This window comes from Danio aesculapii, chromosome 8 (genome assembly GCF_903798145.1).
Source record: "Danio aesculapii chromosome 8, fDanAes4.1, whole genome shotgun sequence".
Classification (NCBI taxonomy): domain Eukaryota; kingdom Metazoa; phylum Chordata; class Actinopteri; order Cypriniformes; family Danionidae; genus Danio; species Danio aesculapii.
Window position 1 is genome coordinate 28,810,596 of NC_079442.1, and position 26,715 is coordinate 28,837,310.

Consider the following 26,715-nt stretch of genomic DNA (forward strand, 5'->3'; position numbering starts at 1 on the left):
CAACATGTTTGTCAATTCTGAACATTATGGTTTTCAAATAGCATGCAATCCATTGGCATTTTTACTTCACTACTACTAATTATCAGAATATTTTTATGTTAGGTACACTGTAAGAAAATGCAGTGTTCCACACAATTCTTTCATGTAGTCGCAACACAAATTGATTAGGTTAAACTAATTGTTTTTACAAATTTAAGTGGATTAAACATAAAACAATTAGGTTGTCCTAAAAAACTCAAGAATTGTGTTGATCAGCTCATTTTAAATAAGTAGTTACTTCATTCCAAAACAACATATTGTAATTTATATCTCACTACATTCCCTAAATGTCATTTCCCTAATGTTACATCTAAATGCTGATCAGAATTTATTTTGAAAGCGAGTAATCACCACAAGCTCAGACATGTGATACTAGTTTTTTGGTGAACAAGCTGAATTTTGTTAACCTGCTAAATTAGTTCACAAACTAGATTGAACTATTCATTTGTGATGTGGACTGATCTGACCACATCTGTGCTCATTTCAACAACTCACTGATTCAAATGATCCAATTCACAGGTAAATGATTCACTGAATGTACAAACAAAAATGAATGCGGTGGGTTTTATCTGAAAACTAAACATGATGTTAAATTACCGTAAATTAATGATCATGCATTTATTCTGTAAAATTTAATATACAGTATAAGCCTAAAATGATTACATAAGATCTTCTTTACGTTAACACATTTTAAACTTTAGGTCTTTTTAATATTGTTTTTATTTGTCAGCACATATTTACACACATTTTTTGCTTCATTATTTTCATCATATTCTTATGTAGATGATATATTTTGTAATTTAACCTGTTTGCATACTTATATTATTACAAATTTTGAGTATGATCATTTTTGGAAATACAATTTTCATTTCTTGCCAAATAAACAGTTCTCAATAAGTACTTTTAAAACTTCAGTACATTACAAATACCCAGCAGGCACACAACATCATAAGACTTTAATATTAGGTTAGATTTAGGTCATGACGTCAGGTGACCAAAATTCAATGTCTGGCCAGCGTCTAAAGACAACATTATTTTGATGTTCAATAATGACGTCAAATTACATTGATATTTGGGGTTGTGTTGGAAATTGAACAAAATCCAACATCTGACAGATGTCATAGTGGTAACGTCCACACAACGTCAAGCTGTAACATGATCAGACTTTGATATTTGGTTGATTTTGGGTTGGACGTTGGACATTGACGTCGGCCTGACATTGGGTTCTGACGTCAACCCGATTTTCATTTCCAAACAAAATCCAACGTCCCTACGACATTGGGATATGTTGCAGTACAACGTCAATATGACATCATGTTGATGTCCTGTGCCTGCAGGGAAGTAAAATTGAAAAAGATGACTATACTTTTTACTGGGGTAATATTTCATTAGCATATATGTACATTTACTCAAGTGACTCATTTGATATCGCAAGCTTATATTGATAATCTTAATTTCGGATTTTATTTAAAAAAAAATCTACATTTTACAGTAACTTTGATTGGCTCTTCATTCTGTAGTGTTATTAACATTTGTATTACACAGGCTTATCATACATTACATTTTAATAATTCAGCTTTTGCTAATTTGTTCTATAATAGGTATTTCTTGTGCTGTTTTTTTTAATTGCGTGAACTACAGGATAATCTAGTCACTATATTTCAGTGAAATATATAATAAATAATTAATGAAATGATGGATACAGTATATAATAAAGACTTATAGGCAAAGCTATTCTCTGTGTGGTTTAGTAACCAGTATTAGCACATCTGCCCTGAGGACCCGGAGTTTATATCTATCCTTTATGCTATATTTTGAGTCTTCCTGCTTTATTCTGACGTTGTTTTTTCTTGTCTGACAGTTATGGGAAGCTTGAATTGTTTTCCATGGAAAATTAATTGTGAAACAATAGGGTTTGCTCATACAGGTGGACTGGAATGTGACAGCTGCACTATGGGTAAATGTCTTTGTGAGCTGTGACTAAACGCTAAATGAGCTGGAGGCTGCAGTCGAGAACAGCTGGTACAGACGCTCAGACACGGCTGACACGTTCACTCTCTATTAAATTCTCCCTCTTTCCATTAATTAAGCAAAGGCACATTCAGTTGACTGACTTATTCATGCAATGGACTCATTCTCAATTACGAGTACTGAAATCTTGAAATGAATCCTAAAAATGCATCATTGTTCACTCAAAAAAACTAAATTTCAGGAAAAGAGCATCAAGTAATTATATCAGACTGATTATTGATGTGACACTGAAGACAGGAGTAATTATATAATAAAATTATTACACATTCATATTTTAAAATCTATAAAATCTGTTAAATAAAATATATAATGTAAATTGTTTTAAATTGTAATATTCATTTCACAATACTATAAATGTTATATAATACTTTATATATCAAGAAAAAGCATAACAAATATTAAACTATGAATTATAGTATATAATATAGTATATAATATATAACTATGAATTGATCTTGTCAGATTTGATGTATTCCAGAAAGCAAGGTTTAACTTATCCTTTGATGAATCCTGAACTCTGGGTTGGTTTACCACAAATCTGCTTACTGTTACTTCTAGAAACCCTTCTTGGATTACGTTCAGTGAACTCAGAGTTTATTAACCCTGAACACAAACGACATTTAATGCTCCAGAGCATATTGAGAACATAAGTTGATAACTTACTCTGAAAGTAACCTCAGTTTTAGGAACTATATATCCTTAAACTTATCCAATGCTTTCTGAAACTGAAATACCCCCCTGGATGTGTTAGCACAGATGTGTATATGTGAAAGGGTTTAAAAAGTACACTTTCAAGATTTAAATAGCTGTAAAAATATCAATACAAATCAAGTGTTGATGTTCTCAGACTGATTTCAATGAATCAGTGATTTCTGCTGAACATCTAAATGAGCAGATCCCACATAACAATCACTGTTTATTTTTATGATGAATAATAAGCCAACAGCCATCTGGCCTCCATGTTAATACAATTTTAGCACAGTTCACCAAAGGAAAACCTGCCTCCACTTATTACTAAGGCCCTTACATGCCAAGAATGATAACTATAAAAAGCTACATTATGTAGCTAGCATCCAAATATTGTTCTGTTTGTTGCAAGCATGTGCTACAGTGTGGTAATCTGCTACTGTAAAGGCTTTTTTTCTGTTTGATTGTTTGTTTTTTTACAACTTTATATTGCTAGAACACCACAGAGTGCAAATAGAAAAAGCATACTGACAGAGAATAAGGGCAGAATGGTATGTGAACCAATTTAATTACATGTCAATTTCAAATTGCTATGTTTGCCCAAATATTTTTGCCCTTTTAGCTAGTTCTAATTTAGGTAGGCTGTATGATATTGAAGGAAAATGCGTTGTGCAATAACAGGCTAAATAATGCAATATGTAATTTTAAATAAAGAAAATCAGATTCAGAGATGTTCATTGACATGTAACTACTGTCTGATCCACTATGTAATTTTCAGAGAAAGAAACTTTTCAATATACATTTGTATTTATTCTATTCTATTCTATTCTATTCTATTCTATATTTAAAAAGTTTCATGCATTTCGTGTGCTAAAAAGTGAGAATCTGAAAAGAAATGAAGTAGTCAAGATATGAGATTTTTGCTTTACTTTTACAGTAGAAAGAAGTAGAAAGCTAAAATCTGTCAGAGAATGGCCTCAAATACAAGATTGTGTTAGGGAAATGCTTTTAGCACACAAAATAGTTGCATTTAATACACAAGAATGCTGTTTGTTTAAATGTTTAGTCTCAATGAACTGTTGCAATACGATGTGTTTTGTCATGTGATATAGTGCTGTGTTAAACTTGCGTAATGACCCATCTGTCCAGCAATTTACAACTCCACTTAAATTGTTTGTATTCAGCCCTCTAGATGGTTGTGTTAATGTTGTAACAATTGCACTCTGCAGGGTTAAAGAGCAGCTTGACTCAATTATTTCCCCATTTCCTTATTATAACACAAGCGTATTAAGGTAAAACCCACCTATTGGAACACATAACATTATTGAAAATATGACGTCTGGTTTTTGTGAAGCATTATGATATGTGTTAGTGTAAGTCAAACAATCAGCGCATTCCCCAATTTATTTCAGATAAAAATGTGATTTTAAATTTTAATACAGCTCATTTTTTTCTCAAGTGAATGCAAAATATTACAATACATTGTACAAAATGCAGGGTTTCACCCAATTTATTTATGTTGTCACAACACAAATCAATTAAGTTAACTTAACAAATTTAAGTGGATTGAATGGAAAATTATTAAGTTGTCCCTAAATCTCAAGAATTGTGTTGTTTCAGCTCATTTTAAATTAGTTTGAACAAGCAGCAGAAATCATTTGTTGAGTGCAGATATAAACATGAGTTTGACATGTTACAGTATTCTAAAAATCTCCTGTACATTTCAGAACTTTGCCATAATTCATCTCAGTATGATGTTGTACGAAGACAGCACTGTCAGTCCAACAACAAAAAAACATAATCCTTATTTCCTTTAGTTTTTTCTCATGTACTCAACATTTTTTTCACAGTAGACAGTATAGACAGAAAAATGTGGGGGATTTGAAGGAATCGAACTCAGGTCACCTTGAACACCTGAGTGTCATGTGTTGACACACTAATAACTTTACCACTGGTGACGACATGTACTCAACTTTTGAAAACATCAGTTGCACAGACCTAAAATGTCTGAAGTTGAGTGAACAAAAAACTTTAAAAAAACCCTCAAACATAGTTCAAGTGAAAAAACAGGAAGGCATGCTTCACATGTGAAGCATTACAAACACTTTTCCAGTTTGTCCTGCTATGTTTTGATCCTTGTCTTGTTTATCGTTATTGTTGTTTTACCTCCTGTCCTGTTTCTAATTCTGTGCCTAATAAATGTTTTGTTAAAATTTGTCTCCCTTTTTTCAATTGAACTATGTTTGTTTGTTTTGATAATGTATTATTTCTTAGTACCAATTTCCACAACCACTACGGTGTAGTGGTTAGTGCGTCGACACATGGCACTCTGGTGTTCATGATGACCTGAGTTTGATTCCCGCCTTGAAGTCCTATGTCGATCTTTCTCATCTACCTACCCTTTCCTGTCTATACTCTCTATTGTCCTATCAATTGAAGGGGAAAAAAGACATGTTAAGTACAATGAGAAAAAACGAAAAGAAATAAGGATTGTTTTTTTTGTTCACTCAACTTCAGGCTTTCCAGTTCTGCAGACAAAATTTTTCAGTCGGCACAACTTAAAAAGTTTTGTCACAGAGTAGATTTACCTCTCCAGAAAACTAACAATCTTATATTAACCCAACTAAATGTTTTTTTGTATTACTGACAAATAATTTAGGTCAGTGAAGCTGATGTTTTCAAGTTGAGTGAACAAGAAACAGCGAAAGGAAATAAGGATTGTTTTTTTTTTTGTTGAACTGACTTAATTTTTTTTACAGTGAGCTTTTACTTTTCATTTTTACGCTTCATCAACACGTGCTTTTAGAGAGAATGAATCTAGTATTAATTGTTATGCAGAACTGTTACCCTATCATATCAGTGGGTAATCTATGGCTCAGATGTGGCAATCATTTTTAAAAAAAAGTGTTTAAAATAGAGGGTCAAATTTTGGGAAAAATATTATTTCCTATTATTTATTTAATTTAATTTTATTTTTTTTTAGTTGAACTCTTTTTATTGCCCATTCTCAATCAGAGAGTTATTACAAGTGAAGGAAAGACAAACCATAATACATTAATTTCACAATACTGAAAAAAAAATATTGGGTGGTAATAAAACACATTCCTTACTCTCTGAACCATATTCAGAGAAAAAATAAAGAAAGTAAACAACAATAACAACAACAAAAGAAAAACAAACAAACAAAACAATAACAAATAAAAATAATAGTAATAATAATTGAACAAATGACACCTTAGTAAGCCATTACTGTTAAATGTCAGATATCAGACAATTTATTTTCCCAATAGACTCTTGGACAAGTTTTTATCATTTGAAAGCAAGAAAAAAAAAGACAGATACAGACAAGGTTAGATATGTTAGACAGGTTACATATAAAAAAAGCTATTTTTTAACCAGAAAAGGTTGCCAAACTGTATAGAAATCTTCTATTTTGCCTTTAATTGTATCTCTAATTTTCTCTATTTGAATAAACTGCCACAGGTCATACATCACATGTCCTATTATTTCTAAATGATGTCTTTTTTAAATGTAAAAATTTGTATTATTATATGACGACCTTAGAGAATATTATAAAATTCCAACACAGTGCAGTTCCCCTACACAATGTTGTAGTTTTTTTTTAATATTTTCAATATTAATACATTTAGTTTATTAAATTGTTAAAAATCTTAAATGATGTTAAAACTCTTTAGCTGAAAGGGTTTATTGTTATAGCTAGAAAGATCTCCTGAAGAAGTGGCTTTAAACACAGACGCCCACGCTTGCTCTGCCCACATACATGTTCTCATTTAATTGCCACATTTGCATTTCAGCTGCTGGAAAAGAAAGAAAGAAAAAAAATGATTCATGTGGTGCTGAATGCGAGTGAAACTGTCGCTGGTTGGAATCAGAGGGCTCTTCCCTTGTTGTGACCACTTGGCTATGGATTAAAGCTGATTAAAGTACTCAGTACAGCACTTTAATCAAGAGTGAAACAAAAGGGCTGCTGGAACAGTCCACAGTACTCATTGCTGTCTTTTATTTATTTGCACAAGTGCATAGTGCTATAAGACTCTTTGGAAAAATGTGTCTCTCTACTTTAAACTCCCCAAATTTATATGTACATAAAATACACTTCAGTGTCCTGGTAAAAAGACTATTAGTGACAGTAAAATAACTTTCTATCCTATTTAATCAAGTTAAGATTGCAACGGAAGGAAGCTTAAGTGACACAACTACTACTGTAAATACTTCCAGAGAACACTCAACTATAGTAAATCAAAAGAAAAGGAAGATTGTCATGTGGTCTCTTATTTTTTATAGCTGAGTGCTTTGAATTGTTAGCTCAGGTTATGAATTGAAAAACTCATATTTAATAATAGTTATATTCATAAGGGGTATGAATAGAACCTGAAAAAGACTGAAGATTTCTGCTCATTTTGGGCTCATAGGTTCATTTTACAACTCACTTTCAGCTTAGCTTAGTTTAGCATAAATCATTGACTCTGATTAGACCATGAGCATCTCTCTCAAAAATGATCAAAGATTACTATGATTTTCCAATTTAAAGCTTGGCTCTTTTGTAGTTAGGTTATGTACTAAGAATGACGTAAAATGAAACTTGCTGTCTTCCAGGTCGATATAGCCAGGAACCATACTCTCATTCTGGCGTAATAATCAAGGAACTTTGCTGCTGTACCATAGCTGAAGCAAGTGCAATGATATTACCCAGTGTCTGAAAATAGTCCCCAGCACCAAGCCTTACAGTTGTACCAGCAGTTAGAATCTGCATTAATACAAAGTGGAGGAACTATGACATCACCTTGTAAAATGCCCATTATCCGTAGTTGACTGGGATAATGCTGCTAAAATGCTAACTTGTTTCGGGATTTTTGCATACAAATTGACGTCATAGTTCCTCCACTGTATCATTGCACCTGCTGAAGTGACAATTCATTCATTTTCTTTTCAGCTTAGTCTCTTTATTAATCTGGGGTCGCCATAGCAGAATAACCCGCCAATTTATCCAGCATATGTTTTACGCAGCGGATGCCCTTCCAGCTGCAACCCATCACTGGGAAACACACATACACACACTACGGTCAATTTTAACATACACAATTTACCTGTACCACACGTCTTTGGACTTGTGGGGGAAACCGGAGCACCCGGAGGAATCCCACGCAAACACTGGGAGAACATGCAAACTCTTCTTGCTGTGAGGTGAACGTGCTACCCACTGTGCCACCGCGTTGCCCCTGAAGCCACAATATAACTACATAATAGTCCAGCTTTAAATAGGAAAATTATCAAAACTCTATGTTTTAATTGTTTGAGTGAGATGCTAATGGTCTAATCTGATTCAATGGTTTATGCTAAGTTAAAAGTGCTCCTTCCAGACCCATAGATCGGCTGAATTGATTCAAGAATAGTAAAACTCAGCTTTTTAACTCAAGGGGAGTTGTAATAAAGTGGAGCGTTCCTTTAAAGATCTATGATGGGGCTTGGTGCGCTGCAGAGAATACGTTCTAGTAAAATTTGTGCTTGCCTTAGCCTGATACAATTTAAAGTATTTCATAGAATCCATTTCTCAAAAACCAAATCTGAATTTTTTCCCAATATTGATGACAGATGTGAAAGATGTCATGCACCAAGGTATAATTTAAGTCATATGTTCTTTATGTGCCCTCTGTTACAGAATTATTGGAGTAATTATTTTACAATTATGTCCAAGGTGTTGCAGGTAAATATAGACCCATCCCCTGATGTCGCCATTTTTGGGGTTCCAAAGATTTGGTCCCGGTTCAATTCTAAAGAACTTGATATTCTGGCCTTTACCTCACTAATAGCCAGGTGTCGTATTCTATGCAACCCATCACTGGGAAACATCCATACACACTCATTCACACTCATACACTATGGACAATTTAGCCTACCCAATTCACCTGTACCACATGTCTTTGGACTGTGGGGAAACCGGAGCACCCGGAGGAAACCCACGCGAACGCGGGGAGAACATGCAAACTCCACAAAGAAACGACAACTGACCCAGCTGAGGCTCGAACCAGCGACCTTCTTGCTGTGAGGAGACAACCCTACCTACTGCCACCGTGTCGCCCACCTTTTATTATTATTATTATTATCATTATCATTATTATTATTTTTTATTATTATTATTTTTTCTTCTCTTTTGTAAAAAAAAGCAACAACAAAGATAATGATATGTATCTATTTGTATTAATAGAGAGTTTGTTTTTCCACAATATAAAATTTGAACATAAAGATCTATGATGGATCTGTAATAGAAAACAGATGATTATAAGTGTTTCTAGCACTGTCTTTACACAAAACTTCTTGCTCCTCTGAGAATGTGTGTGTATAAATAAAATTGATCTGTGAGTGCTATCATTCTGCCCATGGGCTTGTGTCTCCCTCAGCGTGACAACAAGTCTCCAACTGTGCCATGCTGGTGTGACATGGTTGGCATGGTTACCCCTCCCCCCCAACCACACTCACCTGATTTTCTGTTCTTATGCTTTCTCCATATTTATTACATATATTTACATTAAGACACACATAAAACACACATCTTGACAGTTTTGCACATTTGAATTACTGTATCTAGGCTGCTGCTGCTGGATTATGCTGAACTCTGCATGGCTTCGTTGTGAGAGATAATTTAGAGCTAATTTGGGCTAATTTAATTGTGTCTTGCTAATGAAAGAATAATGAATGGCCTCCACTGGTGGTAAATTTGGAGGTAATATTGTATGTTAATAAGGAAGTAAGTAACTAATAGAGCTCAGCAAATAAGGATGGCAGTGGCCCGATGACTGTGTGAGTGTTTTCCTTCCTTTTAATTGCATGAACAGATCAGTAATGTATTGTGCGGCTCATTTAAACATATTTTAGACGTTTTCTAAGTAAAACAAGTTTATTCAACTCAAATATGACTGAAATATTATTGCTAGAAAAAAGTAATGTAAGCTAAAGACTTATATTACTGTGAATTAACGTTTATTTTGGATTCAGTGGTATGAAGACGCCACACATAGCAGAAATCTAAAGCAGAAAAAGCAATGGTGACACATGGTAAAAACATTGTTACTCTTGTTTGTTTTTGCATTGTCGTCAGATCCTGTCAGACTTGGCATCATATTATCTTTTATTTTTAGTCTCTCTGAAAAGCGTGAGTCAAACTGTGTCTTGTTTGAAAAAAAAAATCAGTAGTAAAATGAAGCAAACAAATGAACAATGTCTTACTGATGCCATCTGTAACACTTATTCATAATGTTATACTTTTTGTGCACCAAGGAATAATGTTTATCACATCTCTATCATTATGAGTAATTCTTTTTTTTTTGTCTTTTCCACATTTTAACAACCAGGGGTGTGTTTCCCAAACAACGACATGACTCGTGGCTGAACGGTCATAGTACGATGCATCATTTGGGTAAAGAACGCTGTAGTGATGAGTGCTTCCTGTAGTTTCTCTGTCGCAGATCCGTCATTTGAACCACGTTAGTTATAGCTTGGAGTAACAACTTCTTTTGAGAAAAAGCACATCATTTTTGTACAAATTATATTGTTTTATATGTACAGGCTGAGACAAAATACATACGTTGGCAGCTTGGTTTTAAAAAAAAGTTGTTTGTGGGCCAACAAAAAGCTTTTTGAGACTGATGTTGTGATGTATAATTTCAGGTCTCATTTGCTTACCAAATCGTTTGTCTGTTTCAGGTAATTGCCTTCGTCTCTCTCTTTTTCATCCTGGTGTCCATCACTAACTTCTGCCTAGAGACCCACGAGGCCTTTTTTGAGTTTCACAATCACACCGATACAAAATCTGCTACCAACAGCACCACCATCATCCAGGTTATGGATACCAAACCGGTGCTCACGGTGGTGGAGGGAATCTGCGTGGTGTGGTTTACCTTCGAGTTCCTGGTCCGCATCATATGTTGCCCAAACAAGCTCCTGTTCATTAAGAACCAGCTGAACATCATAGACTTTGTTGCCATTCTGCCCTTCTATCTGGAGAGGAGTTTGATTGGAAACACCTCCAAAGCTGCCAAGGATGTCCTGGGGTTTCTGCGCGTGGTCCGTTTTGTCCGCATCCTACGGATCTTTAAGCTCACGCGGCACTTTGTGGGTCTCAGGGTTCTCGGGCACACCCTGAGAGCGAGCGTCAATGAGTTTTGCCTGCTCATCATCTTTCTTGCTCTCGGGGTACTCATCTTCGCCACCATGATCTACTACGCCGAGCGTATCAGCGCAGATCCGGATGATCCTAGTGGCTGCAACCACACGCATTTTAAGAACATTCCCATCGGCTTCTGGTGGGCAGTGGTCACCATGACGACACTAGGTTATGGGGACATGGTTCCTAAGACGTGGCTTGGCATGATAGTGGGTGCGTTATGTGCTATAGCAGGCGTGCTTACTATCGCCATGCCAGTGCCTGTTATCGTTAACAATTTTGGGATGTACTACTCGCTGGCAATGGCCAAGCAGAAGCTGCCCAAGAAGAAGAAGAAGCACAACCCAAACCCAGGTATGGTGATGGACTCTGGCTCATTTGGGAAGTCTGAAAGCAACTCGCCACGGAACAGCACACAGAGCGACACATGTCCCCTTGCTGCGGAGGAGAACATCACAAGAAACCGCTCAGGTAAAACGTGATGATTATAAGACAAGTGGGTTTCTAAGAGGCAAAAATTAATGAAATTATATGGGCCTCGGGGTTATGAGGTTTGTTTTTCTCTCCTGAAAAACTACACAACAAAATCCTCTGTGTTGAATTGATGTGTAAAGTGCATCTGATTGCTCTCTACAAATGTTGAAATGAATTGAACATCTTCAGAAGCCCTACGAGATCATTAACATAGAATTAGATTTTGTTTTATTGGAAATGTTTCATTTGAAGTCACCATTAAGAACGATTTGTCACAATAAGAAAACCCTGGAGGAAATATAAGAGTGGTACTGGCTAATTGTTACAACAACAACTAAATCATCCTACAGTGTAGTAGCCACTGACTGGGTTGTGATGGGTATGCTTTTGTTTAGACCTTTATTCTACAGAATAAAATCCAGACATGGTGTTACATCAGGAACAATTTTACAGACATGCTGTGTGCAAAAAAATATTTAGAAAGATTCAACAGTGCAAAAAAAGGTTTTCTTTGCGTTTTTTCTTGTTTCTAGTCAAAATATTTTAAATAAATAAATGTAAAAGCAAGTCTAAATTAAGTGAGTTTTTTCTTAAATTATGTTTTTAGATCATTTTGCTTTCAGAATATTTAGCTTATTTTAAGAAAAAAAGCACTCCATTTTGAGTTTTTTTTTAGACTTTTGGACTAAGAACAAGACAAAAAATATTATAGTGCATTATAATTCATTTATCTACATCATCTACATTTACATTTAGTCATTTAGCAGACGCTTTTATCCAAAGCGACTTACAAATGAGGACAAGGAAGCAATTTACACAACTATAAGAGCAGCAGTGAACGAGTGCTATAGACAAGTTTCAGGTGTGTAAAGTCTAAGAAGTAAAGCAATAGAAATTTTTTTGTTTTGTTTTGTTTTGTTTTGAGAGAGAGTACAGCTAGTGGTATAGCCAGAGAGGCAGTTAAGATTAGGAAGGAAAGTGGAGACATTTGCATTTATCTAAGCTTGCTGTGTTTCTCATTTTTCATTTTTAGTTTCACTTCCTAGTTTCATTTTTCTTGTTGATAGCAGGTGTTCATCATCAATGCTCAGTCATTGCTTAATTACGTAATTATCTTATTTGCTTGAACACTGCTTCAGTGTTGGTTTCACTCTGTAGAATGGACTGAAATGTAAACCAAAATATTTTGACACATTTTTCTTTAACAACTACTGAATCTGTTCTCTTTTGATGACTAACATTGTCATAATCATGTTTTGTCTGTTTTTAGATTCAAAGCAGAATGGCGATGCAACCGTAACTCTTTCAGAAGAGGAGGGCTGTAGTCTGACCCAACCGCTTTCTCCTGGAGAGAGGTGGACCCTCCGATGTTCACGCAACAGAGACAAGAACATGAAGGATGCAACCTGCTTTCTTCTGAATTCTGGGGACTTTTCTTGTGGAGCCGAACCCACAATCCACACAGGTAAAGGGGAACTGTTGACTGCCAATTTAGATGCTAATGATGGTAGTACATTTCCATTTACAAATGTTTATAACTTAGACAGAAATATATTAATGTTCTAATACAGATGTAGTGAATATGAAGAGGGAAATAAGTATTAAAAACGTCACCATTTTTTTCAGAAAACATATTTCTAATGGTGCTGTTGACTTGAAATTTTTACCAGATGTAGGTAACAACCAAAGAAATCCATATATGCAAACAGATCTAATTAATTTACAAAATAATGTATGTGCATTAAAATGAAACGGCGAAGGGAAAAAGTATTGAAGACATAAAGAAAAGGAGGTGTAAGAAGGCAGTGAAAGCCCAGACAGCAGCTGAAATCTCTCAGTAGTTATTCAGCAACCCATTGTAAATTAATGTTAGCAGGATGATGAAGATGAAACCAGGGTAGACATTTCAGCAAGACAATGATCCAAAACATAGCCAAAGAAACTCTCAAATGGAGAAAGAAAATCAGGCTGTAGAATGGCCCAGCCAATTACCTGACTCGAATCCAATAGAAAATACAAAATAAAGATCCGTTTGGATAGACGAAACCCACAGAACCCTCATGATTTTTACACTCTGTTGAAATCTGTGAAAAAAATCACACCTGGTATGATGATTTTCTGTAGACACTTTATAAACACACTGAAGTATATTCAATCGGGGTTGGAAACTGCTGTCTTTATATTTAAACAGACACTAGTTCACATCGAAGTCCAGTATGGTACCAGTTAAGTCTTAATCTTGATTTATTTGTTTATTTGATCTTAAATAATTTATTGTCCATTTAAAAAAAATATTTTTCAACATTTTGTTTACAGATTTAGTTTGATTGTGTGTTTTGCTAAAGCAGTGGCACAAAGCCTTTGAAATCTTTTGTGTTATTATGAGAAGTTTAAAATACTTGGTGCATTATGAAACTGTGGTTGTACCATATTGCATGATCAATTATGAGGTCTTGTACCAATTATTTGGATTAAAGCTGCAAAATGACAGCTAATTGTACATTATCCCACTTGTTACCCAGGTTCTTACAAATAAAAATAAATAAATGTTTATGAAATATTGATTTTAATCAAAATAATGCTATTGTAGAGTGCAATGAGGGAAATTAAGCTAGCAAAGCTTTACGGAAGATCAATCCCTATTTTAAAGATGATTAAAAATAATTGACCACAAACCACAAGCGCCACGATAAACCAGAATTCTACAGCACCATAAAACAAGTGCAGGCATTTTTCTCCAGCTCATTATTCTGTAGCTGGCATTTCAAAAAACAGGCAAAACAGGATGATATCATTGCATAAAACAAGAAGCGCGTCATGACAGACAAGGCATTTGACAAAGCCGACATCCTTCATTACTGGCTGCTGTCGAGACAGACTTCATCTCAGCCTCACTGACTTCTGTCTCGGCCCCCAAAAATCCCCAAGGCTCTGACAGGTTGTCGGCGGTCTATTTCTGGAGATAATCGCTTGATCATGCGCTGCTTGAGCAAACATTCCACCTTTTTACCTCTGCCGTCTCCAGATGAAAGAGCAAGAGTTTTTTTTTTACCAGTGCTGCTAATGTAAAACACAAGCTTATTAGCACCTGTTGCTGAAGCGAGACTACAGATAGGTGCGACATTCATAACAGAACATTGAACTGGAAAAACTAGGATCAATTTGTTATATGATTCGATTTTGCGCGTTAGCATTCATTTGGGCTCACTAATGAAAAAAGAATGAATATTTTCATAAATGCATAACTAAATAAAGTGTAAAACTATCTTTTCCCCATTTGATGAGACATTCGGATAACATGCATGTTTGTTTTGAGGATTCAGACCGAGGTTGTCGAAGTCTTTCAGACATTCTGTGATGTTGATTTCTCATTTGTGTGAGATTGTACAGTTTCCCTCGCTGATGCAGAGACTGATGCACTCTGGGAATCAATGAGAGGCAGAGCGGCAGCAGCTGTGGTCCTGTCAGAAAACATACACTGATTACGGACAATAATTCCCTCACTAGACATAGCAAAGATGCTCCATCCTTGGAAATGTCATTGCATTGTTAAAAATAAATGTGTGTGAGTGGTCTGTAGGCCAGATCCTCGTGGCATTTCTTCTGTTTGTTTGTTTATTGATGGTATGAGACGGGTTTTTTGTGCACATAATATAGGGAAACACATAATATAAAGGAAAGGAACTAAAAAATGAAATAAAATGTTTAAAATTAATAACATTTCTAATAATATTTAGATAATTTATATGTATATAAAAATAATCAAGCTTACCATTGAAAAGAAATTGAATTTATGATGTATTTTTATTGAAAACAAGTTTTTAAATGATAGTTTGCCCCCACAATTGACATTTTCTGTTAATTTGTGAGGGGTGGAGGGAAAAGATTCATTAATATATGAATCTCAATACAATAATTAAAAAGTATATTCATTCACCTATAAAAACAATGTGGTTAAGTTAATTTGTAGGTAGGCTAAACTTTTAATATCGTATCCAGTCCTCAACATATTTAGATACCTTTACTGTAAAATGTAATTTTGCCATGAAGACAAACAGTCTTCTTGACTACTGGCTTCCCTTATACAGTGCTGTGTTTTCCAAGCTGACTCCTTTCTTGATTTGTGTGTAATTATGTGGCAGGCCTGTCATCCAGCACTGAAAGGCATCATCTACATCAGTGCTGATGGTAGTTACGGATGTGCTTCTGGTCCCGAAAGGCAACTCAATATAATTGCTGCTAATAGGCTTCCATTAGCAGCATGGTGAGGCCTTACAGCTTTCCCAGAGCCTCTAAATTCATTGTAGTGCTTCTGAAGGCCAAAAAAGCATACAAGCCCATTTTTTTTTGGCTGACATATGTCTATTTATGTCAAATACACATATATTCATTCAATTTATAAACTCAGTAATGATGGCTCTTCAAATTAGGGCAACATCAGAAACAAAAGTATTTGTACTGCCAAAGTGCTTTTTACTTAAAATACTTGTAAAAGTGATTTAAAAGTCTATAAAAATTTGAAAGGCTTACATAGTACAGAAAAGGGGCAAAGTTGTTATTTTTGTAGTCTTTCAGTAAAAAAAAAACTAAAAATATTCTTAAACAATATCATTTACACTCACTGGCCACTTTATTAGGTACACCTGTCCAACTGCTCGTTAACGCATATTTCTAATCAGCCAACACATGGCAGCTACTCAATGCATTTAGGCATGTAGACATGGTCAAGATGATCTGATGCAGTTTAAACTGATCATTATAAAGGTGATTTAAGTGTCTTTGAACATGGCATGGTTTTTGGTGCCAGACGGGCTGGTCTGAGTATTTCAGAAACTGCTGATCTACTGGGATTTTCACGCACAACCATCTCTAGGGTTTACAGAGAATAGAGAAAAGAGAAAATATCGGCCTACCAAAGTATTGTTGCTGACCATGTTCATCCCTTTATGACCACAGTGTGCCCATCTTCTGATTGCTACTTCCAGCAGGATAATGTCCCGTGTCATAAATCATCTCAGACTGGTTTCTTAAACATGACAATGAGTTCACTGTACTCAAATGGCCTCTACAGTCACCAGATCTCAAAAGAAAGCAAAAGTGGGTCCAACCCGACACTAGTAAGGTGTACCTAATAATGTGGCCAGTGAGTGTATATATAAGGTATTAATATTTTTAAAAAGTATTTTCTTCTCTATTGCGGTGTATATTGGATTATATTGGAGTAACACAAGAGATTATTTTAGAATAAGAAAAACAATGTAGCCTAGGCTTTGTTTTTGGATTTGTGGTCTAGTTTTTGTCCATACAGTAAGTAATTGATTGGCTGACTGTGGTTTGCTATTGGTCAATCTCATGCGTCAGTAAATGCATTCTCAGAAAAAAAAAAAATTTAAAAAGGGAGAAGAAATCATTTTGTTTAAACATTCCCATCACAACAAATCATTTAGAAAATTAGTGAAAAAGCAGACTGTGTTTACTGTAAGTTAGTATGGTCTGTTTGTTTGGTTCACCGGATTTCTTCCTATGTGTTCTGTATGTTTCAGAGAGCTGTAAGGATGCGCTCACTTCTCCAGCAAACTACACTCAAGCAGAAGTGACCACGCTGACCTGAGGCCGTTTGTGCTGATAGTGACTCGTCTGAGGTTCATTTCACCAATCATTCATTTTCTCATCAATCATGCATCACCTGTCACGGTCAACAATGCAGAACATTTCTAGTCAAACCATCACACTCTTCTCTTCTGTCCATTTTCAAGCTGCCAGGCATGTATTTGCATGCTAGAGTGTACTTTTGGTCAAAAATTAACTGTAATGTATTTCTATATTTAGGGCACATTAACTGAAGAAGTGATGTTCTGAAAACCCCATTAAAGGTGTATAGAATGCTTTAAATGCAATCCTAGTAACTGTCAAAACAGTGATTTTTAGTTTTTGAAAGAACAAACCTACTCTAATTAAGAAAACTGTGGTGTCTCTAATTTTTCTATCACTAAGCCAGCAACATTTCTGTTTTTATATACAAGATTCTCAAATAAATTGATAAGATTGTCTATCCAAAGGTCTAGATATGCTAATGTTTGGGGTTGGTAAGCCTTTTCAAACATTTATTATGCTCATCGAGACCTAAAAATAGTAATATTGTGAAATTTTAATAGAATTTTCATTAACCGTTTTCTGTTTTAATATACTTCAATTATGTACACTACATGACAGAAGTCTTGTCGCCTATCCAAGATTTCGGAACAACAAATAATACTCGACTTCTAGTTGATCATTTGGTATCAGAGTTGGCTTATATGAAGCCTCTAGATTACACTTATTTTACCAAAATAAAATATGATCATGCCTTGATTTTTAATTATTTAATTAGGACAGTAAGGTCTGACTTTGTTTAGACAAAAGACTTGTCACTTAACAGAAATAATGTACAGTATAGAATATTAAGTCATGGAGCAGTGGAAAAAGAATTAATATTGTATATGACTCCCATGAGCTTGGAGGACTACATCCATACATCTCTGTAATGACTCAAATAACTTATTAATAAAGTCATCTGGAATGGCAAAGAAAGAGTTCTTGCAGGACTCCCAGAGTTCATCAAGATTCTTTGGATTCATCTTCAATGCCTCCTCCTTTATCTTACCCCAGACATGCTTAATAATGTTCAGACCTGGTGACTGGGCTGGCCAATCCTGGAGCACCTTGGCCTTCTTTGCTTTAAGGAATTTTGATGTGGAGGCTGAAGTATAAGAAGGAGCGCTATCCTGCTGAAGTATTTGTCCTCTTCTGTGACGTAATGGGCTGCACAAATGTCTTGATACCTCAGGCTGTTAATGTTGCCATCCATTCTTCAGATCTCTCGCACACCCCTATACTGAATGCAACCCCAACCCATGATTTTTCCTTCATCAAACTTGACTGATTTCTATGAGAATCTTGGGTCCAAGCAGGTTCCAATAGGTCTTCTGCAGTATTTGTGATTGTGATGCAGTTCAACAGATGATTCATCAGAAAAATCGACCTTCTGACGCTTTTCCAAATGATCAACTAGAAGTCAAGTTATTATTTGTTGCTCTTACAACTGGGATCGATGACAAGAGTTAAGTCAGGTAGTGTACCAACATCAGTAATCACAACATGATTCAGAAATTATTCTAATAGGTTGATTTGCTGCTCAAGAAACATGTATTAATTACATCAATGTTAAAAAAATGTTGTGCTGCTTAATATTTTTATGAAAACATTGATACATTTTTTCAGGATTCTTTTAGAAATACATAGTTTATTTGGAATATTATTCATTCGTAAACATTTAAATGTTTATTTTTCTGTCTCATCTGATCATCTAAACATGAATTATTGATCAATACACCTATCAATTTTTTGTTTCCAACAAAAGAAAGAAATCCTGCTGACCCCAAACTATTGAAGAGCTTTGCAGATAAAGATCTATAAAACATTTCTCCCCCCAGCTTGACTTTATTTGGACAAACGCAGAAAGCAGTCTGTGCCTGTACAGTATCTTTCCAGAGATCACAGGCCAACTATCACAACTGAAGAAATGGCCTGTTTATCATTTTACAAAGAACGCATGAGCAACAATCTTCAAAAAAAAGTTTCACCAAAGTATTTTAATTTAAAAGGGAAATAAATCAAACAAGTACATAAATATTCACCAAAGAGCACAGTGGCAGCTGCATGCTTTTCCAACCATTGTTTTCTGTTATGCAAATTACACCAAGTCCTGCATCTGACATCATCAGCCATTAAAATCCATAACATCGCTGGTTGAGATGGGACCAAATTGAGAAAGCTTTCTATGTGTGTCAGTTAACTGTATTCTAACCTTCTTTTGCGAGTACTTGCTGTATAGCCTGTCCAAGTTGTGCCTACTGTCTTGTAATACTACTAATTCTAAATAACAACACTTGTTAAGAGAGGCTGATATTGTTGAGAGGTCAATCATGTTTGCACAGACAAAAAAAAATCTTTTTTGTGTGAGACTTTTTCTGGTATGTTGTCTGCCATAGTTGCCTTATGTTTCATACCAGTGCAACGCCATGCTCTTTAGACCAGAACATGCATCATGTAAATATCAATACTACTGTATGTAGCGGAGTATCACTACTGTATCTAGCAAGACGATGCATTCACTGTCTAGTTATACAGATCGTTTTCATAATGGTTCAACAGTATTTGCCTTTAGCCAGTAATCGTGACTTTGTCTGTGTGTTTCAGGGGTGATGTAACATACTAAATAAAGAGGCTTCTATACCAAAGCCCAAAGTATACTTTGTATTTTAGTGTACAACAGCCATGCAAAGTATTCATCAACACACATCATGCTTAATGAATGATTTGTCATTGTCCAATGTCTACTTTCTTTTAGAGTTAACATGCTGCAATTTAAGAAAACACATACAATTACGAAAAACACCTGCAAATTAAGAAAAGATCTTCATTGGTTTGACAGCAAAAGTTGCACATTCTCACAATGCAAATAAATAATGAAAATGTGCTGCAAATTCTCTCAACACAAGCAAATGAAAAAAATGTGGTGCATTTTCTCACAACACATGCAAATAGCACGAAACACAACAGAAATGCTTCAAGGGGGACCCAAAAAAGGGATGGACGCCAGCAATTTAGGTTATGCTTATTTAGGCTAATAATATACAAAAGACAAGGGAATTGTGTAATCAGGATGTTAAAATAAACAAAATAAACCCACCTACAAAGATTAACTACAACTTCATTGAGCATTAGTCTGGGCAATATGCAAATCCCAGCCAGGTCCATCCCATTTTTGGGTCCCCTTTTCCATTTTGTTCCGTGATATTTGCATGTATTATGAGAAAATTCATTGCGTTTTCTTAATTTGTTTGCGTTGTGAGAATTTGCAGCGTATTTTCCCTATGTGTTTGCATTTTGAGGATTTGCAATGCGTATGCTGTCAAACTGATGATCTTTTCTTAATTTGCTGTTTGTTTTGTAATTGCATGTGTTTTTTTTTAAATTGCAGTGCATTAAGCTCTCTCGGCCACTGTATATGACAACAACATAGGCTCATTCTGAAAACATACGCCTATATACTGTACACTTCTGGAGATCTTATTATGTAGCCAGAAGTATGTATGGCTGCATTTCATCTTTAAAATGAATGCTATGGGCCGGTATGATGCTGATCCTTTTCTTGCTTACCAGTTGACCACTTACCTCCATATGTACGTCTTTTCTGCTGTTACCAGTTTGTCTAGTAGCTCGATATGTACGCCGGCGGACTTGAGATGCAGATCGGAGTTGACCGCGACAAGGGGATTCAAGTTCGGTAAAGAACTATTCCTGAAAACGGGTAAAACGGTTCCAGAAAGCTAAAAAATGAAATAAACAAGTAAATAACAGGGCGAGAATGTGGTAAAATCTGAAAACGTGGTAAAAATCAGGGACATTTGCTTTTTCTGGATTGCTTTTTAAAATACTGCACTTGGGTTTAGAAAAGGGGGTGGATGGGTCAATTTGTTCTTTTTAAAATACTAGTGGTTGGGTTTAGGGAAGAGGGAAGGTGGAGGTATCGGTCGGTTTGTTAGTCAGTCAGTCGACAGCGGCCTCTGGTGGAGTCACGAAAACAAAAACTGCCAAAAAACATAGCTCCTGGGACGTATTGTGCTCTCTACATAAATGTATATAGCGGTACGTTATTAGAACGAGCCTGGGTCATATGACCAGCCACCTTGTGGGCAAACTTAGTAAGGAAAAAACAGTTGCAAATGCATGTGCGTACATTTTTATCTGGACCCAATTCATTACAAAAAAATTGATAGAAATTTTTTGTCAAAGGGAACAGTTTGACCGTGTCAACACTTCACTCAACAAGCTCGACACAGGCAAACTTTATGTTGATATGATCTGATATCACAAATATCACAAACCCAATTTAGTCTATGTGTACTAAAGAAACACATTCAAATCTGCTGCTTCAACATGGTCAAACTGTGCATATTGACATCATTAAACATATGTTAATCTAGATTTTGCAATTTTGTTACTGTTATACAGTCAAACTGCATTTCTATGAAACACATTGAAAATTGGCATCTCAACAATGTCTAACAACATGCCTACAATATCCAAAGAAACACATTTAAAAATTGCAGATTCAACAGTTAAACTGGTCATGTTTACATAAATTTCACACTTTTTGTTTAAAAGTTTTTGCCCGATCACCTTCTATACTGCTACATGGTCAACATGTAGAGGTAAAGGATGTTTTGTGTTTTATGTTTTTTTAAAGACTTTTGACCCTGATTTCCTTCATTAGTTAAACAGTTTCAGGTCTACGCATGGTAAAGAAACACATTTAAAATTACCACTTCATACAAGGCATTAGCTATGTTTCTATCTAAAGATGCTAATTGGACTTATGTACAAAACTTAAACTTTGCATAAAATATTTGTGAATAAAGTCTTGTTTTCTGGCACCAAATATCAAAATTAAACAAGATAAGAATCTGTGGGCCTTTTTTCTTAGTGAAGTTTATTTATAAACTAATTTTAAGATGATCACGTGCTTATGATTGACCACAGCCAGTCCCGCATTAGCTAATCATGATCCTCCAATCATATGATTCCTAAGTCACTGTAAATGACCACAGTCTTCATTCCACAACTTTGTTCGTCTGGAAGAAACCCCCCTTCCTGACCTTCTCCTCCCCCTTTCATCTAGATTTGGCTGCATGGTGGCCCCACAGCCGGCTCTGGTTCTCGCTGAACCAGTTGGTGTTTCTGTGGGGAGTTTGCATATTCTCCCGGTGTCCACGTAGGTTTCCTCCGGGTTCCCCAATTTCCTCCCTCTGTCCAAAGATATGCATCATAAGTAACTTTTTGTGCATCTTGGTGTTTCCATTAAGCATTTTTATGCGATATTCCAAAATGCAAATAAAAATCGATGGATCTATTATCAAACATGATAAATTCTCAACAATTTTCTTATGTTTTGCTTAAAGTTTTTTAACCCTGATTACCTTCCATATTGCAACCAAGCCAAACTGTACATAACTTGTACTACAGAAGAAACGAATACAAAATTGCGGCCTAAACACAGTTAGGTTGAGCATGTTGCCATGATAAAATTTCACATATTTTGTTTAAAGACTTTGACCCTGATTGCCTTCCATACAAGAACATTTTGACTGAATGTGTCTTGCACTGTACACACCATAGTGCACGTAAAAACCAAAGCATACTTTGGGCTCTACTAAAAGATATGGTTCAGCACTGTAACTTCTGAATGAACATGTACAATGTTATGTGTCTAAAGGAACAGCAGTTCATAATTTGTATTATGTAGGCATGTGTGTCTATGCATTTCTGCAGGAATACAAATAAAATCTAAATACTAAACTGAGGCTTGTGATCAGTGCCTGAGATGCAGATGTAGGTTTTGGAGCACATTGATTTTTGAGTGTTTGATTTGAAGCCTGGCACATCTGTCAGTCTACAGTTTTAAACAGAGCGCAAAACACATCCATCTCCTAGGTGACTGTGAGAGATATACCCCATTAATTATTGTTTAGCTCCTTCATTCTCTATGCATCTCTCTCTCTCTTTCTCTTTTACTTTCTCTCCTCTTTCTGTCTTTCTCTCATTCTTCATGTCTCTTACCAGGCTCCACCAGTTTAAAAAGTGGTAACATGCAATTATTTCTACATGATTTGACCCTTAACATTAGTTTTATTGGTGTAACAACTAACTAATTTATGTTACGTACTAACGTTAAAAAAGATGAATAAATACTGTAATGTACTGTATTGCTTGTAAGTATTACAGACTCAGTAGAGAACCCCAGACTTTCCTCTCCCCAGACACATCCTCCAGTTCCTCTGGACAAATTCCGAAGCCTTCCCAGCCAAGCAAAGAGTCAAAGTGCCTCCAGCGTGTCCTGGGTCTTCCCTGCGACCTTCTCCTAGTGGGATTTGCCTGGAAAACCTTCCTAGGTTGGTGTCCAGGAAACAATTAAAAAAGATAGCAGAGCCACCTCAACTGACTTTTCAATAATTCAAGCTCCTCTAGAGTGACAGAGCAAAGTATTCCATCCACTATCTGACCACATCCCCAGTCGAAGTCAACAGCTCCCCACTTTCATTGTAAACAGTGTTGGTGTAGAACTGCTTTCCCCTCCTGAGGCACCAGACAGTTTGTCAGAACCTCTTTGAGACCGAATGGTAGTCTTTCTCGATGGTCTCCCCGAGCTCTCACTGGCTGGAGTTTTTGCTTTCACAACCGCTCGGGCTACAGAATGTTTGGCTTGTCGGTACCCATCAGCTGCCTTGGGAGTCTCACATGCAAACCACGCCTAGTAGGACTTCTTCATCAGCTTGTCGGCATCCCTAACTTCTGGTTTCTGCCACTAGGTTTGTGGATTGCTGCCAAAACAGGCACCACATGTATTGCATCCACAGCTTCTCGCAGCCGCGTCAACAATGGAGTCGAAGAACATAGACCACTCTGCCTCAATGTCTCCAGTGTCCCTTGGGATCTGGTCAAAGCTCTTCCGGAGGTGAGATTTAAAAGTCCCTCTGACTTGGGGTTTAGCCAGATGTTCCCAGAGGACCCTCACAATACATTTGAGTCTGCCAGGTCTGTCCAGCCATATGCACTGATGGACACCCTTGAACATGGAGTTTGTTATGGACAACTACAGAACACTAATCGGATTTAGATCAGGGAGGCCATTCCTCCCAATCCCGCTTCTCTAGGTATCACTGTCGTTACCCACGTGTGCGTTAAAGTCCCCCAGTAGAACAACAGAGTCCCCTGTCAGAGTCCCCAGTTTTCAGCATCCCTCCCAAGGACTCCAAGTGACCGGGTACTCTGCACTGGTGTTTGGTCTATAAGCAGAAGCTACAGTGAGAGACCTATCCCTGATTTGAAAGTGCAGGAAGGCAACCCTCTCAGTCACCAAGATAAACTCCGTCAGACAGCGGCTAAGTTGGTGAGCTATAATCAACTCCACACCAGCCTGCCACCTCTCACCATGGCCAACTCCAGAGTAGAAGATTCCAGCCATTCTCAATGAGGTTAAGATTCCAGAGCCCAAACTGTGCATGGAGGTGAAACCGACTATCTCTAGTGGGTACTGCACAATTCAGGCTCTTGCCCTCCCATTTTCTGTGTCTGAGGATCGGGTCATTGTGGTCCTGACATTTAACCACCGCCCGTTCCAAATTGGACCAACCCCAGTGTGGTCCTTCAGAAGGATACTCCCACATCACTCTTTCGAGCTGAGCCCAGCCAAATAGCATGGGATAAAACCTGGCCACTAGACACTTAGCCCCAACCCAGGCCTGGCTCCAGGGTTGGGCCCCAGCTGTGCCATACTAGGCAATATCATGGTCCCTGATTTCATTAGATCCATAAGGGGTCTTTGAACCACACTTAATCTGACCTGTCACTATATGTATATATTGTTATACCATAAAGCATATTTTCAGTATACGTAATCCATATTTTATACTGATGTTCAACAGTGCAAATGTCTGTTTCCTTAAGAATTTATTTTTGTAAATACTGAGGGTATTTCAGTCATTAATATTTTCAATTTTAGTAAAGCAAGATATTCCAGTGGTACCACAATTTAGATGTACAAACCTTTCCTAAACATTTCTGAGATTGTTTTTGGAGCCATATTTTGAGCATTACAGTCTAAACCTGCACTAAACATGTTCCAGCACCTGTGTTTCCACACAGCTGTCATATTCACCAAAGAGATCTACAATATCTCTAATTCTTCTGCAGAATCCATTAGCTGAAAGGAGAATCAGAAGCACAGGAAGCCGCAGTGAATGATTTAACAGTCTGGCATGCAAAAAAAAAATAAAAAATCCTCACATTGTCTGAGTTTTGCAGAAAGTGACACACAAGCTTTCATGCAGAGAAACGGATGGCAGCGTTTCATACTTTCTGTCATCCACTCGCTCGCCAATTAATTCCATTGTATTCCTTTTTGCATTTGTTGTTGTTGTTGTTGTTTTTTTCGCCCCATAAAATGAGTTGTCATGGCAATACGGTAACCATGGAGAGCTGCTCAAACACCACTTGAGCCGGGTCACAGAAGTGGCCAGTTAAAAAAAAAAATAAAAAAGGAAAATGCATAAGTGGCCAGTTGGTTTCTGCCTTGTTATTTGGCTGGGCCTGATTGAGCATTTGGGTTCCCTGGTAACAAATGTTTGTTATCGAGCGTAACAGCTGTGACAGACATTCTGTTCTGAGGGCCACGGTGACCCACAGAAATGTTCAATCTCTTCATAAACACATCGACAACAGAATGTTTTTAGTCTAGATGTTTGACATTAAACCGCACAGTTGATCAAATGAGTCTGTTTTTTTCCTGAAACTGTAGGCATAGATAAAATAAGACATACTGAATTATGAATTATACTGAAATATGAATAATACTGAATTATGTTTTAGAATATAAGATGTATAAAAATAAGTTCTTATTATGTTTGCTGAAGGTTAGTTTGGAGATTTAATAGGTTACAGATTACAAGTCACCCTATTTCAATTGTAAGTTGTGTAACTATTTAAATTAACCAAATACATGGGAGGTGTAGTGGAGCCAGCTGAAAGCTTCCGGAAAACTCCTTTTTACTTTGAGGTTAATACAGATTTACTCCATCACCATTCCTTAGGGCTCTTCAATGTGGTTAGTTTTGAGCACTTCGATGTGGAACCACACTTTAATATGGTAGCCCTTAAGGTAATGTATCCCATTTGGAACGCATGGTGTGTCATCAATTTCATAAGTCTTTTAATGGCAATGTTAGTGTAATACTTGTTATATAATCAGAATATTTCCCAGTACTGGGTTGCGGCTGGAAGGGCATCTGCTGCGTAAAACATATGCCGGAATAGTTAATGGTTCATTCAGCTGTGGCGACCCCTGACAAATAAGGGACTAAGCAGAAGGAAAATAAATATAGTCAGTTAAATAAACTTTAGTATATTTATTTAATTAAATGTAAAACTATTATTTTTTATTTAAGTGCTTAAGTCCCTCATGTACATCTACTAAAATGAACTGTGGTCATATTTGAAAGATGTAGCACAACACAATGCAGTTTTATGCAGTTTTTCCTATATGTGCGACTCTTACTCTTTAAATCATGCAGTTTAGATCAATCATTTTGAACAACTGGATCTTGAGTACAGAATGACATGAGAGTTACACTGTAAAAAATTTACCTTAAATTCACAGTAAATTACTGGTTAAAAATTGCAATACTTTCACAGTAAAATACTGT

At 36.3% G+C, this 26,715-nt stretch overlaps 1 protein-coding gene across 1 annotated transcript in view; it reads left to right on the plus strand.

Annotated features, from left to right (window-relative positions):
- Positions 1 to 19,692, plus strand: part of kcnc4 (potassium voltage-gated channel, Shaw-related subfamily, member 4) — a 38,013-nt gene extending 18,321 nt beyond the window's left edge. Inside the window, exons 2-4 of the mRNA XM_056463619.1 lie at positions 10,480 to 11,410; positions 12,684 to 12,878; positions 16,957 to 19,692. Of these exons, the coding sequence (XP_056319594.1) occupies positions 10,480 to 11,410; positions 12,684 to 12,878; positions 16,957 to 17,024 (1,194 nt within the window). The 3' untranslated portion in view covers positions 17,025 to 19,692. The remainder of the gene's footprint in view (positions 1 to 10,479; positions 11,411 to 12,683; positions 12,879 to 16,956) is intronic.
- Positions 19,693 to 26,715: the final 7,023 nt, after the last annotated feature.